Source organism: Nicotiana tomentosiformis, chromosome 4 (assembly GCF_000390325.3).
Source record: "Nicotiana tomentosiformis chromosome 4, ASM39032v3, whole genome shotgun sequence".
Lineage (NCBI taxonomy): Eukaryota > Viridiplantae > Streptophyta > Magnoliopsida > Solanales > Solanaceae > Nicotiana > Nicotiana tomentosiformis.
In genome coordinates this window covers 54,649,550-54,665,704 of record NC_090815.1, presented here as the reverse complement: position 1 = coordinate 54,665,704, position 16,155 = coordinate 54,649,550, and the positions used below count along the sequence as shown (strand labels likewise).

At 35.7% G+C, this 16,155-nt stretch overlaps 1 protein-coding gene across 2 annotated transcripts in view; it reads left to right on the top strand.

Moving 5' to 3' along the window:
* Nucleotides 1-2,479: 2,479 nt before the first annotated feature.
* The window catches only part of LOC104107141 (uncharacterized), a 51,590-nt gene continuing 37,914 nt past the window's right edge, over nucleotides 2,480-16,155 (top strand). Inside the window, exons 1-5 of one of the 2 annotated variants that reach the window (XM_070199782.1) lie at nucleotides 2,480-2,900; nucleotides 7,478-7,703; nucleotides 7,855-7,941; nucleotides 8,229-8,398; nucleotides 10,635-10,777. In XM_070199782.1, the coding sequence (XP_070055883.1) occupies nucleotides 2,680-2,900; nucleotides 7,478-7,703; nucleotides 7,855-7,941; nucleotides 8,229-8,398; nucleotides 10,635-10,777 (847 nt within the window). In that variant the 5' untranslated portion in view covers nucleotides 2,480-2,679. The remainder of the gene's footprint in view (nucleotides 2,901-7,477; nucleotides 7,704-7,854; nucleotides 7,942-8,228; nucleotides 8,399-10,634; nucleotides 10,778-16,155) is intronic. The other variant, XM_009615873.4, reaches the window with a different exon arrangement.

Sequence of the window (16,155 nt, the reverse complement as noted above, 5' to 3'; positions counted from 1 at the left end):
CTAAGTCCACAACTACCTAACGGAGCTAACAGAACCATTAAAATTCAAATCCGAGATCGTTTACACATAAGTCAACATCCGATTGACTTTTCCAACTTAAGCTTCTAATAAATAGACTAAGTGTTTCAATTCACTCCGAAACTACTCCGGACCCGAACCAACTAACCCTGTATATCACAATATAGCTGAAGAACACAAAAAGAAGCAGAAATAGGGAAAACGGGGCTATAACTCTCAAAACGACCGGCCGGGTCGTTACACTCATCCAGTATAAAGTACTGGACAACAAAGCCTACATATGGCAGTCTTCCAGTATAATATACTAGGTCAAAGTAATTAGAAGCAATGAAACTCCAGAAACAAATACTGGGCTATAAAGAAGAAACATAATTAAAGAACATAATAAAAAAGAAAAAGAAAAATAATCATTCAGAAAAAGTAATCACAAATAAAATAAAACTCTAGTCTAAACAGAACTCATCCAGTATAACATACTGGACAATAAGCTTACAGACGACAGACTTACCGTAAAATATACTGGAATCAAACAAAACTTAAGTATATTATAATAATCATCCAGTATAACATACTGGAGGACAAATATTCAGATGACAGACTTCCCGTATAATATACTGGACAAAATTTATTACAAAACTTCATAAACAAAAAACATAATAAAAAACCATCTAGTATAAAATACTGGGCAACAAGCCTTCAGAAGATAAATTTTCCGTATAATATACTACACCAAATTTATTACAAAAATAAAACTCCATAAATAAATACTGGTCTAGAATTTAAAAAACACAATATACTGGAACTAAATTTATTACAAAAAACTCAAAATTTTAAATATGAAGTCTAGCACATTGTTCTGGATTTCAAGTTTTAACAAGAACTCGAGAAATCTATAATGCAATTGAAGCAAAAAAAATACTTGAAAATTAACCCTAATATACAGAGACTAGAAAAATATTTGAACAACTTATCAAAATAAATTACGCAACGATTACAACATTACAACATAAAACTAATAACAGAGTGACAAAATTATTAGAAATAAGACGAACTACTGAACAGAGAAAAAATCGTAAATGTTAAAATATCACAAATATTTAAACGCTAACAGTACGTAAATCAAACTTAAAACTAACGAAACAACAATAACAACGAAAATTCAAACACATTATTGTAAAACAACACTCACCCAGACAATTTTGAAGAAAATTGGACCTAACCCAGACTAAATTCGAAGAAAGTGCTATCACGAAAGCGAAATCCGTACACTGCTATAAAAAGAAAGAGAAGAGCAATAAAAAATAAAAAATAACTAAACAGGATGTTAAAAAGTTCAAGGGCAATTATGTTATTTACTAATATATTTTAAGTTAAAATGGCTAGAAATCGATTATATTAGCGATGGTGGCTATTTTTGGATAGCCAACCGTAAAAATGGCTACGCCATGCCATTTTAACAGGCAAAAAATATCAAATTACTCGTTTAAACGCACTAGTAGCTACTTCACTAATATAATTAATGGAAAAGGGCCAAAAATGCCCCTAAGGTATTGAAAATGGTTCAATTTTGCCCTCCTTCCACCTATTGGGTCATAAATGCCCTTAACGTTAGTTTTTGGGCTCAACCTTACCCCTATATCTAACAGAAGGGCCAACAATATCCCTAACGTATTGAAAATGGCTCAGAAATACCATCCGTTAACCTTTTGGTCCGCAAATGCCCCTAACATTTGTTTTTGGGCTCAAACTTACCCCTATATATAACAGAACTAACCTGATCAATTTTTTGACTTTAACTTCACCATGTGATATTTTTTTAATTCGCCACGTGTATTATTTGGACGGACGGCTAAAAATAATTACATTCGCTAGTTAAATATATAAAAATAATTACATTCGCTAGTTACTATATAATTTTTCCTAAAAATAATATCATGTAAAATATATATTAAAATATTAATGTATAATATACATATTTTTATATATAATCAATGTATATTTTTTTTATATATATTTAACTAGCGAATGTAATTATTTTTAGCTGACCGTCCAAATATATAGTAGCGAGCCTAGGTCGTTGGATATTTTAAAAGATACATGTGAGTTTATTTAATACAAATAATACACGTGGCGGATTAAGAAAATGCCACATGACGAAATTAAAGTAAAAAATTGACCAAGTTAGTTCTGTTATATATAGGGGTAAGTTTAAGCCCAAAACAAACGTTAGGAGCATTTGCGGACCAAAAGGTTAACAAAGGGTATTTCTGAGCCATTTTCAATACGTTAGGGGTATTGTTGGCTCTTCTGTTAGATATAAGGGTAGGTTTGAGCCCAAATCTCACGATAAGGACATTTATGGTCCAATAAATAGAAAGAGGGTAAAATTAAATTATTTTCAATACTTAGGGGTATTTTTGGTCCTTGACCTAATAGTCGACCCAAAACAATAGCTAGGCCAACCAATTTTCTAACTAAGCTAAACAAAAAGCTCGTCACAGGACAAATACTGATTTCGCGATTGGCGCGTCCTTGCCTTTCCTATTCCTTAATCCTTATAATAAAATCCATTACCAACCAATTAGGCCGGCGGCAACCGCCCGGCGATCGATCTGAAGTCTGAATTAGGAAAAAGGAGAGAAGTGAAGGCAAAACAGGAAGATGGAGAATGAGAATGCACTGGGATTGGGGAAAAGTAAAAAGCAGAAGAGCAATGGAAACGAGATTAAGAGTATGTTAGCGTTGAAATCCATATTCTTTTTCAGCGGAAAAATGCGTAACGGTGACACTGAAGGTGTTGATGATGTAGCCACCACTCCGCCTTATCAGCCTTTACCTTTTCTCTCTCCACTCGCAAACTCTGTTGTCTCTCGTTGTTGCAAGTAAACTCCTTTTCTTTCCATGTCGAAACATACAAATGTATTAGTAGCTTATTGTCGCTGAAATGCGATTGAACATAAGGCACGAGGCTGCTACTACCAGTGTGCCCATGCTGAAGTTTAAATAATGCCTGTTGGGGTAGACGGTTTCAATAATCTACTTAATATTTATGTTAGCATGCTATTACAATGAGAATCAGCTCATTTTCAGAGGCGGATTGACACTAAACTTACCACTAGTCAAGGAGATTGAGTTAGGGGGTAAATTTGGTTGGTTTTCTTCGTCTAGAATTAATTCCATTCGGTTCGATCCATTTTGAATTAATTCGGTCACTTTACAAGATATTTGGTGCATAAATAATTACGTGATAAGTAAACTGAAAATGTTGGATCCTTTATTCGACATCAAGGAAAAGTTGACATTAAATAGATAAAAGAAAAAAATGAGTTAAATCAAATTCAAACAAAAATTCGAGATCTAGAAAAAGAATACAGAAGCAAATATGATTTTATAATTTAAATAAATAATAAAAATGGCATTGTACAAAGAGAAAGAAGAAAAGAAAATGGAGAAAGGAATAAGCAAGGCCAAGAGTAAAAGTAACATTAGCTTGCTAATGAGTAAAGCAAGTATCTATCTTGGGCATTGCACTTGGAAAAGTGGTACCTTGACCAAGGGACCTTGGGTCACTTTGTGACTTCGGTTGCCACTCTTCAAATATAGACGATCTCTTGGCGTGAAATTCTAGTGCATACATCAAAGTCTACCCAATCGACCGGATGGCATACCACCCCCATCCTCTCCATAGATCCGCCCCTGCTCATTTTACATCTGTATCATGGGCATTAGCAGGTATCGCATGAGAGAGAGAGAGAGAGCAGTATAGTCAAAGGCTCATTTAAGGCCGCTAAAGCCCTGAAGCTTAGAAAAGCTCAAGGAGGGCGCTTCACGTCGCTTAAGTTGCGCTTCAGTGTAAGACAAGGCACTAAGGCTTGTGCCTCATTGACCATGAGTTCTCTCTTGAATCAAGCGGCACTAAACAACAAATATAATCGGAAATAAGTATATGAGCTTCTAAGGGAAACATTTTGAATGAGTTTGTTACTTTGTTCTTGAATTACATATAAATTTTTAATTTTTTCCTTGCGCCTTTTTTAACTAAAACCCACACTTTAAATGCGCTTTGCGCTAAAAGCCCAAATAGACCTAGAGCGCTTTTTAGAGCTTTTTGTCTTTGACAACACTGTGAGAGAGAGATGAGGGAGGGAGGAAACATTTTGGCTCCTCCAAAATGTCATAAGAAGTTGCGTTAGTATTTTGGGTACTACCTTGTGCATCAATGAACACAGTGAGAAAGCATGAAATTTGCATCTGCTTGTTGTACAGGCATTAGGCAAGTGTTCCTGTTATACCTTAGTCTTTCTACAGCCACCATGTATTGGTAGAAATTGTTGTTGATGAAAGAAAGCATACATGCCAGAAATGTCTCTTTGCATTTTGTCTTCTGTTTACGTTTAAAGACTGTTTGGAGTCTGTATGGAGGGATTTGACCCTAATCATTTGCACCTAGTTGGATATACCAAAGAGAGTTAGGATTCAACGTGCTTTGGATTAGTCATGCAAACTCAAATCACATTCAATATCAACCTTTATTTTGGGTTCGTTTCAACGACACTTGAATACATGTTATTTCCAATTTATTTGAGGTGAGCTGACACAGGATTGCAGTGCTTAAGTGCAAACAATTGGGATAGCTAAACTCAATATTTTAGGAAAACGAATGATAGATGATGTAACATATAGAATCAAAATATGATGATTGAACTAGACGAGTGCTATGAGAGTATTTTATGATACCATGATAGCCACCAAAGTGAAAGGCAAGTTGTATAGAATAATTATCCGACTAACCATATTATACGGGAGTGTTTGTTGAGCTTCTAAGGCCCAACATATCGACAAGATTAGTTCCATAGAAATACAAATATTATGATGGATGATTGACCTGTGGTTATACGAGGTTAGATAACATTAGAACTGATCAAATTTTACAGAAGGTGCGAGTAGCACACATTGAGGACAAAATGAAAGAAGATACTTGAGATAGTTTCATCATGTCTTACGTTTGTTGAAGATGTTAAATGAGACGAGCTAGATCTGTTTTTTTTTTGACTGGTAAGGTAGACATAAAATCACACGAAAGGAAGTTATCTTGAAGGACCTAAAATCTCTTGAGATGCATGCACACTTATGGAGAACCTCTCGTGTTAGAGATCACAAAATTACTGAGTAAATATATGAAATGGATCCAATAGGAAAATGGATTGTGAGAATTCATAAGCTGTCCCCAAAACCAAGTAGCTTGAATTGAGGTGTAGTCTTTTTTTCCCCATTTCTAACATCTAAATGATGTACACAAATTCTCTGCTTCTTGATTGAGCTAGTTGTGCTTTTTGGTTGAAATGATCAACCATATTACAAGGACATCGATCACTAATGATGTTTGTTTGTAACAAGATTTCATTGTTATTTAAATTTGAAATCATCCTTAGTCTATATGATGCTAAAGAACAATGGGGCTCTTGCATTTCTCTCTTGATTGGTTAGAGTTTAGTGATTGTTCTTGGTTTCATGTCCTCTATGTAACTTTCTAGGGTCCTGATGTCCTTGAATAGTATCAACTCTACTGGAGAGCCGAGTTAAATGTTATGCATCAATACTTTTATCTATTTCTTTATCTCGAGAATTGATGTGGTAATATACTTTCTTCTTTAGTAGTAGGAAGTTCTTTTGATAAATCTTACAATTTAAATTAGTATTGTTTTAGACATTTACCATTTTATCCTTTCGTGAATATACAAATGTCATTTATCTTATTGTGAATTTACATATTATTTCTGCCAAGAAGTTGGGTGACAGTAGATCTTTAACATCAACACTCAACTCTAAACTGGAATGAAATTTTTTTCGAACAGCCAAGCGGTGGGAGAGAGATTCCGCTAGGAAATAGGAATCTTACTTCATTAAAAGCAAAACAAAGTCCGTCTTTTTCCTTTTCTTGGAGCTTAGGTTTTAATATAAAAGAGTCAAGCACACAAAGAATAGAGAATTTAAGCTGTAGCATTGCCTCCTTTTCTTAAAAGGGTTTTGGTTAAAAGATATAGAATTCATGTTAACTAATTTCAACGGAATTGTTCAATCATGATGAAGGTAAAGCTGGTCCATCTAACGTAAAAGCTCTAGCTCCTCTTTTGTTTTTCACTTTTTTTGGGAGAAAGCATGCTTAGTGCATGTTTTCTGTGGCACTCTTCTTATATCTGTGGCTGTCACTTTAAGTTTTAATAAAGGCAGAGATGTCTAGGATTTTTTTTCTTTTTAATCAGTTAGGAGAATAAATTTTCTACTAAACCATTGGTGTCACAAGATTTTATCTGATAAATCATTTGGTACAGAGCGACGTCATAATTCAATCAAGATGTGTGTCTATTCTTCTTGATTTTGTTCTGATAATTATTATATTGATAAATAGTTTTATTACTATACCAGCACTAAGCTAAGGCTTGCATAATTGCACCAGAGTCTAGACTGAAACCTTATACAATTGCAAGATAAGTCAATCATGTTCAATATATCATCTAACATGTTAACAGGATTCAACTAGCACCAAATAGAGATTTTGAAGACATTTCTATACAAGATATATGATCCTCTATTCCATCAAAACCTCTACTGTTCCTATCTATTTACACTGTCCACTAAATGCAAAGGGAAATTTCATAAAAAGAAAAAAAGAAAATGCAAAAGGAAATTTTTCTTCAAACTGGTCTCTGTATCTTCGTTATCCTCTGACCCTGCTGCATAATGCTTCTCTTGAGCTTCCTACCATAATACACTGCACGGCCAAACAAGTTCAGAAACATACTCTTATTATGCCAGGTCAGATAGCAATGTAGAAAAAGATGGTCCACATATTCTATGTAAGTGCACCTATTATATAAACTGAACCTCTTCTTTGTAAATTACCTTGCGTAGGCACGGATTCTATAATGCTGCCCATCCAAAGAATGCCGCTTTTGGTGGGGTTCTTGTTTTCTGTAGCATTTTCCAAGGCCGTTAGGCATCTTTCATAGAATTCAGATTTGTCAGCAACTTGTGACAAGATTTTACAGGGAACCTCCCATCTGTCTTGGCTGTCCATAGCAAAATATCGGTCCTGTCATCTTGGATACCACGATCCCCAGCTTCTCAGACAATAGATTAACTCTATCAATTTCCCAATAAAAAGTATCCTTCAGAATTTTCCTGACAATTATTATTTCTGGTTACTGCACGTTCTTTTATTCTGTTCATAATCCACAGACATACTAGACCACATTCTAAACGCATCCTTAAAGCCTTTCCGAGAAAGAAATCTGTGATAGAATTTTTTCCCTTTTCACTTTTTTCTGTAGAAATTGAACAAGAAGGTGACTTGGTGAAAATCTTGCCTCAGTGCCACTAGAGTTTTAAACTTTCCTGTAAGCTAAGATATTTGCTTATGAGATGTCTTAACTTATTGTCTATTCTGCCTCAACTGCAGGATTTTGCAGTTACATATTGAAGAGTTGCAACATCAGTTTGATTCAGATCTTCCTGATGATGTTAAACAACCCTTAGTGATATATGCAAGGAACTTTCTGGAATTTTGCTCCTTCCAAGCTCTTCAAGTGGCAACCACCCAGCCTAATTATCTGAGCGATAAGGACTTCCGTCGCTTGATGTTCGACATGATGCTAGCATGGGAGGCTCCTGGTGTTGGAAATCAAGTACTAAACTACATGAGATATCATTTAGTAGCTCTTTTTCAAGATTTCTTTCTTTTCTTAATTTTTAAATTCCAGTTGCTATGCTATAGGTTTGGCTGTCCATTTGTAAGTCTAATTGTCTGACGATACTGTCATGGGTTTGTCTTCACAGGAAACTGCTGCTTCTGATGACAGGGAGGTGGAGGATGAAGATAGCTGGTCATTGTTTTATTCGGATTCCACAAATATGGCTGTTCAGGTTGTAATTGACTTAACATTTTCCTTCATTTAGTATCTATTTTTGGAGTGGAAATTTGTAGGTTACTACTTTTATCTGTGACAGAAAATTGTATACCTCCACTATAGAAGGTTCTATACTGTTTGAAGGCATTAGAAATAAAAATTCGTTTATATCTAAAGAAAGAAAAGTATGTTCTTTCTTGGGGTTGCATTAACTGCAAATAATTTTCTCAGAATGGCATCATGTTTTTTCTTGAAGTTTCTGCTGCCATTTGTTTATCCATTTTATTTCTCGTCTCTTGCCAGGTTGATGATAAAAAGACGGTTGGTGCAGAGTCATTTTCACGAATAGCTCCTGCTTGTGCTATTGTTGCAGACATTATAACAGTTCACAATCTTTTCGATGTCCTAGCAAGTTCTTCAGGTCATCGGCTTCATTTCCTTATATACGACAAGTACCTTCGGAGTCTTGAAAAGTATGCTCCATTACTGAGCATTAGCTGTTGGACCCCACTTTACCTTTTTGTTCTTCGGGTACTTTACTTTCTCACAAAAATTGAAATCAAGCTGGTCACATATCTTTTGAGATTAGTTGGTTTCAAGTCCTCAACTAAGGACAATTTTCACTGAAGACTTAGAACTTTCATTACAAGATGGAGTTTACCTGATGCTCGAAGGATGGTAAAGCATTATTTAGATATAACTTGGAAAGCCGCTTAAAGATATTGTTAAATATGAAAATAATTCATACGCAGTGATACTGCATAAAGATGAGCTAGAAATCTCGGGTATGTCATTTCGAATTTCTTAAAAATTTTGTTGTTCAATCTGCTCGGGGACTATTATCATGCTTCTCCTAGCTTCATTTATTGAAACTATTTGCACATATCTCCCTAAGTCGTTGGTGTTTTGGAAGACATATTCATGCACTTGCTCCCACTTCTCCATCTCCTGCAAAGTTTGCCTGTTCATTTTGATGTTTGCTGTAGGACTAGACAAACATGGTTAAGCAGTGGGGAGTTTATTAGAATTCGACTGACAAAGTTGATCTTTCTTTTGACCCACTTGTACCAGCAATCTGTCTCAAATTTTGCATTCTGTGATCTCAGATGTCTTGTTTCCAGCAACAACAATTGGGGAGAAGGGGGAGTTTCTCACTCTAGCAAAGTATTGTTGAATTTTCTATTCTGAATTTGGTCCAAATTTTATAATTGTATTCTTTAAGGTAGAATACAATAGAGAGGGAATTATTACTCCCTTTGTTTAGTTATCTGATAGCTTATAAATATGTTAACAAAAGCATCAGATGTGAATTTTTCTGATTTTGGCCTTCTAATTTATGTTTTTTTTTTTGGATAAAAGTAATAAATTTCATTTAAAAAGGGGCAAAAAACATACCCGTTTTGATGTACAAGGAGTATACCAAGAAATAGATAATCTCACAACAGTTCTAATTTATGTTCAGTGAGGGGACGCATGAGGCAGAAGTGGACGTGAAGCTTGATACACAAGTCATTCCCAAGAGAGAGAGTTTTAAGTACCTTGGGTCTGTTATCCAAGGTAACAAGGAGATTGACGAGGATGTTACACATCGTATTGGAGCGGGGTGGATGAAATAGAGGCTCGCATTTGGTATTTTGTGTGATAAGAATGTGCCACCAAGACTTAAGGGCAAGTTCTACAGAGCGGTAGTTAGACCGACTATGTTGTATGGTGCCGAGTGTTGGCCAGTCAAGAAATCCCATGTCCAGAAGATGAGAGTAGCCGAAATGAGGATGTTGAGGTGGATGTGTGGGCATATCAGGAAAGATAAGATTAGGAATGAAGTTATTAGGGATAAGGTGGGAGTGGCCCCTGTGGAAGACAAATTGCGGGCTGAGATGGTTCGGACACGTGATGAGGAGAGACATCGGTGCCCCAGTTAGGAGGTGTGAGAGGTTGACCATGGCGGGTCTGAGGAAGGGTAGAAGTAGGCCAAAGAAGTATTGGGGAGAGGTGATTAGGCAGGACATGTCATTGCTTCATCTTACCGAGGACATGACCCTCGATAGGAAGGTGTGGAGGTCGAAAATTAGGATTGTAGGTTGATAGGTAGTTGAGAGTTTCTCATACTCGTACCAATAGTATTAGTATTATTCTTACATTTTTGTGTTCCTTGACCTTTGTTATTCCATATTGTGTCATTCGTACCAGTATTGTTAGTAGTATTCTTGTATTTCTTATTTTTAGATCTTTGGTACACATAGTGTCTTTGTTTTTTTTCTTGTGTTGTTACTGTTGGTCGCTTCTTGTTTAGTGTTTCTTTAGCCGAGGGTCTATCGGAAACAACCTCTCTACCTTCACAAGGTAGGGGTAACGTCTACATACACACTACCCTCCCTGGACCCCACTTGTGGGATTACACTGGGTTTGTTGTTGTTGTTGTTGTAATATATGATTTAAGTTTTCCATCAGCAGGAAAACATCATAGATCTGTCTCTAGTTGAGTCTCTCTCTCTCTCTCTCTCTCTCTCTCTGTCTCTCCCCTGTGTTGATGACTCAGGCTTTGACATATTTTAGCAGAACCGTCATGGTAATATTTTGTTTTAGGAACTTTACGAATTGGATGCACTTGTAGACTTGCTTTGATATGAAGTCTTGGTATATCCAGAATAAGATATGGCGCTTAGATGAATGATTACTTATCAGTTGTTTCCTCATTTCCTACTGCAGGGTGATAAAGGCAGTTCAGAATCTCAGTGGACCTCAAATGATGTCCAACCTTTCTCTTGCAGAGGAAGAGATAATTCTAGAGGTAGATGGTACGGTACCCACACAACCAGTTTTGAAACATATGGGAATATCTGCATGGCCTGGTAAGTCATAGTCTTTTTTCTCAAAAGATGATTCCAGGTTTGATGCGTGGAGTTCCATAACTCTACTAAAATCATCTAAAGATAATTTCACTCCTTTTTTGAAATATTAAACAAAAGAAGGTTCTGAAATGGTAGTTTTACACTTTCATTTTTTTGGAATGAAGGCTTTGCAAATTTTAGTTTTGGAGGTTTAAGGCAGTGACAAGTGGTTGCAAGGCTGACGGCATGTTAACTTTGTGTTTCTTCAAAATTCTATAAGAAGCACCAAATTTTACCATATTATACAATAAAAAGAATAAGTATCTGTTTCTGTCTGAAATATTTAATGTTATATATTCATGTAGATCTACGTCGCATTAAACAAGATGAGTCAAGAAGTACCTAATCCCCCCCCCCAAAAAAAAAGAGTAACGGAGTAAAGACAAGTGAAGGTTGAAACATCCTTTTTTTTTTTGGTTTTGATAAGGAAACTAAATATCCAGGTTGAGGTTCGACCCCCAACCTCAATGATGGACATGCTTGACCAGTGAACCAGGAAGCCCTCTTTTAAAGAGAAGTGAAACATCTGTAGGTGTAAGAAATGAAAAAAATTTGCACAAAGTTTCCCAGAATATGTTTAGTTATCCTTGGGTCGCTTGGTTGAGACGACGAACACATTGCATTTTAGGCTCTGGATGTGATCAAGTACTCTGCAAAAATGGGGAAAAAGGTAATAACAAAAAAATAATTTGCAGGGTGTGCTCAAGCAAATCAGGCATCTGGTTTGCGCTATGAGGAAGAAAGAGGTTGAAAGAGAAAAAATGATGCAAAAGAGAAAAGTTCAAATGTCTATTTAAATATTCTTGCCAATGTTTACCTATTAACTAATTCATCAAATCTGGAAGATTAAGATAAGCCAAATAAACTTTGAAGTAAAAAAGAAGGGTGTGTTCGCTAGCAAATTCAGTTGGATAATGATGCATCTGTGTTTGGTAAGACTGGACTACTGAGTGTATGTCCCATCATTAATATAGTAGCATCTGGTTTACCAAGGATAACCTCTTATGAGGAATACCCATTATACAAAACATAGATGGCATTTCAATTAGAAAATACTCTGTTTTTTTTTCTCCAGGAGAATTGATTCTGTTTCTGTTTATCTGAAAACAATTGAGTGTTTGGACTGACTTTTGTGAAAGAGGTTTTGGAATTGTTTTAGATTTTCTGGGTTTGATTTTTAGAAAACATCACCTAAAGCCCTAAAACATACTTTTGAGATTTTATTATGGATGAAATTAATAGAATAAAATTCGATTGAACATCATTGAATGCTACTAAACATATTCAAATAAAAGAAATCTGTTGACGAAAAGAAAACTTACAAAGAAGACAAAAGAATTGGTGTACAAAATGCTAAAAAGAAAGTCGGATAAGTCTCCTTCCACCCGTGGGGTTCAACTTGTCACTAACAGCTTGTTTGGATGGTTGTTACCTATTGTATTATATCGTATTGTTACTTTAAATACAATGTTTGTTTTGATTGTTACTTTAATTTTATTGTATCGTATCGTTAAATCTATCGTTATTAGGAGTGGCAAAAGTAGCCCAAGCCCATGTAACCCGCCCAACCCGCCCAACATTTAATGGGTTGGGCATGAAACATTTTTTCTGATGGGCTGGTTTGGGCATAACCCATCTAGACCCATGAAAAAAGCTAGCCCAAACTCAACCCATGAAGAAGCCCAAAGTTAACCCGCCACTGCCCAAACACGCAGGGACAATAATTTGAATACGAAATGAAGATTTTAATGGGATTAGTGTTTCTGTTACAAGGTAACTTTTTGGCCAATCAACAATATTTCTAATACCTCATGTAACTTGGAATTTTCTTAAATTAGTCATTTCTTTCGGTGGTTGAAACTTGAACCAATTAAGACAAAAAAAAGTTTTAAATGTATTATAGACAACAAATGATTCAATAAGAATCAATCATTAGAAAAGTTGTACCATCGAAAACTATATCTTAAAATATTATAGCAGTTACAAAATTCATAATTTTCACATTTTTCAGTAATATTTTAATTCTTCTTTAGTGTTTGTAACTAGATTTTTGTTAATCATTTTCGTGATTGGCATGGATTCAAGAATTGTGGCAATAGGAAAAGTTTGTGATGAAATAATGACATGAATCAGTAATATGCAAAGATAGATATTATATTTAATTTGCTAAAAATTAGTATTTCAAAAATTTGTTACTGTAATAAACTTACAACTTTTTGTTATATGTACTAATATTTATGAAGACTTGTTTATAGATATTTGGTTGAGAATGTTTATTGATTTCTTCAAAAGGAAAGAAAAAAAGTAGCGTCAAGTTGAGTGGGTTGGGCTATGACCTATTATTTAGCCCATCTTAACCCAACTCATCTTGACCCAAGTGAACTTTGGGCTGGGTTGGGCATTGATCCATTTATTAGTTCATCCCATCTTAACCAGCCCAAACTCAGCCCAAATAGCCCATTTGCCACCCCTAATCGTTATGTAACGACGAAAATTGCCACTTTATGAAACGACGGATTTGGTGTGGTGGCGTTGTTTCTTTGCTTTTTTTCATTCATCTTGCCCTTCTTTATTACTCCCTCCGTTTCAAATTAGATGAGGTACTTTCCTTTTTAGCGTGTTCCAAAATAAATGACACATTTTTAAATTTGGAAATAATTCAACTTTAAACTCTTCATTTTACCCATTTTACCCTTAATGAGAAGCTTTTATAACCACACAAATGTCATGGCCCCACAAAGCTTTTACCCCTCAAGCTTTAAAGACCACAAGTTTCAAAAGTCTTTTTTTTTCTTGAACTCCGTGCCGAGTCAAACTACCTCATCTAAATTGAAACGGAGGGAGTATTAAATAATCATATTTTATTCTTTATCCTACTTTTTTATATAATAATTCTACTCCGTATCCTATTTTTTCTTAGTAATGTTGCAAGTTTATCCTTCATATTGTTAGTGCGTGACATCATGAAACGACGGCAAACGATACAATCTATCCAAACATTGTATTCATCAAACAATACAATACAATACAATACAGTACAATACAATACGATACATTATGAAACGACATATAACAACAATCCAAACAAGCTGTAAAGTTTTTTAACAGAAGAAAAGGTTCTCTTTGTTTCGTGACACTTAGGCAATAAAATATTTCTCTATTCCAATTTATGTGACACCATCTAATTAGGCAGGAGGTTTAAGAAATTAATTTGATATTTTTATACGAGTAGTGGTGGAGGAAAAAAAATGTTCTCTTATTACTTATAAAAACAACAACAAACCCAATATAGTCCCACAAGTGGAGTTTGAGGAGGGTAGTGTATACGCATACCTTACCCATACCTTGAAGGTTGTGAGACTATTTTTGATAGACCCTCGGCTATTACTTATAAAATAGTATAAAAATAATTATTGAAAAGTTTGTTTGGTATAGTAAACATCACATCAGGTAGTATACATATGCTTCACAACGAAAAGTCATATAAATTAGGACCGATGTATGAACATGATTTCCAGCTTGATATCGGATCTCTAGATGTATCTCCACTATCATTCTAATGCTTATTATCCATAAACTTCAGCCAAGCACCATAACCCCAAAAAAAAGAAAAAAGAAAGAAAGAAAAGAAAAGTAGTGAAGCAACATCGCTAGACTAATTACAACAATTGCAACCCAAGGATATGGCCTACCGGTAAATAAAGTGAGATAAAAACCATGAGAGACCAGGGTTCAAATCTCAGTTTAGTCAAAAACACAAAAATGAATTCTCTCATCTGCCTAAGCCTTGGCAAGTAGAGTTACTCAGTACTTTTTTTTTGATTTGCTAAAAGTGGTCTATTGAAGATTAGCAGCAAGAAGATGCTGTCAAAAATATACATGATAGCTACCTCACAAATTGTGCAATGAGCCTAGGAAGTGAATGGCATCTATATCATTTGCAATCGCCATGTTGCACCAAAAAACAATTGACGATTGACATATGTACTTAATACTAATTACAGATTCCTTTTTGCTATAAAAGATTCTTGCATTCCTCTCCTTCCAGATAGTCCACCAGTCCACCATATTGCTGAGGGCAAAGACTTCCAGATCTTTAGTTTTGCCTTTCCAAATCCTTTGAAGTGCCAGCTTTGTATCATGTCCATTGTTGTCCTTGGCATTGCCCGTGTACTCCCGGAATGTTACAAATGAAGCTCCATATCTGTAATGTGGACGAACAGTGGAGGAAGAGGTGGCTGGCATCTTCGTTATGGTTTTCACAAAGCGGGCACCTGCTGCAAATGTTAATTCCCCTTTTCTGTAGGTTGTTGTGCGCGAGATATGCTTCCCCTACAGTGAAGCATTCCACCTTCAAAGTCTTTTTCCAAATACATTCCGAGGCCAGTAGTCCATGTTGGAGGGGTTTTAGTTTCTGGTACCATGACTTAACAGAGAACTTCCTTTTGGCATCCCATTTCCAGGATAGAGAACCAGGTCTTGGCATTAAGGATGGGGAGTTATGAAGTTGCATAGAAGTGAGCATAGATTGTCCATTTCCCAATCATGTATATTCCGTCAAAATATGATATTCCAACCCTGTTTTGATCTGTAACATGAAACTGAGGCTTCATAGTCTTGCCCCACAGTTCCTTCTCAAAACAATAGTCTTGCCCCACAGTGAAAAGTGTTGGATATTGATCGTTTAGAGGTGATTGGCCTAGCCATGGGTCTACCCAAATCTCGCTTTCATACCATTTCCAATTTCCACAGAAGTGTTGAGTTGAAAGAAACTCCATTGCACTATCACATGTTTCCAGATACCACAAAAGCTAGGGAGTCATTAATTGGTTATTCCGGGTTAAGAAGACCATTCTATGAACAACAACATTCCTCCACAAAGCCCCAACTTCCATGTTGAATCTCCAAAGCATTTGTTTTGCAAACTTAAAGATTGAGTCCTCAAGTCCTTGACTCCTATTCCCTCTGGCCCGTTTGTATGTAGTAAACACTCCCCCATTAACCAAGTTGAAGGTCATGTTCTCCTTGTTTCCTTCCACAGGAAATCCCTTTGCATTTTTTCAAATTTGTGAGCCACTGAAGCAGGCAGAGGGAATAAGGAGATGGTATGAGTAGGCAGCAAGCTTAACACACTGTAAATTAACCCTTCCACCAAGAGAGATACTTCCTTTTCCAGCATGACAACTCTTTTTCACATTTTGCCAAGATGTTATCCCAGATTGCAGTAGCTTTAGATTTAGCTCCCGACTGAAGGCCAAGATACTTGGTAGAAAACCCTATCTTGCATCCCAAAATTTCAGCAATCTATTGTTGGGTACCTCACCTCATTCATAGGATAT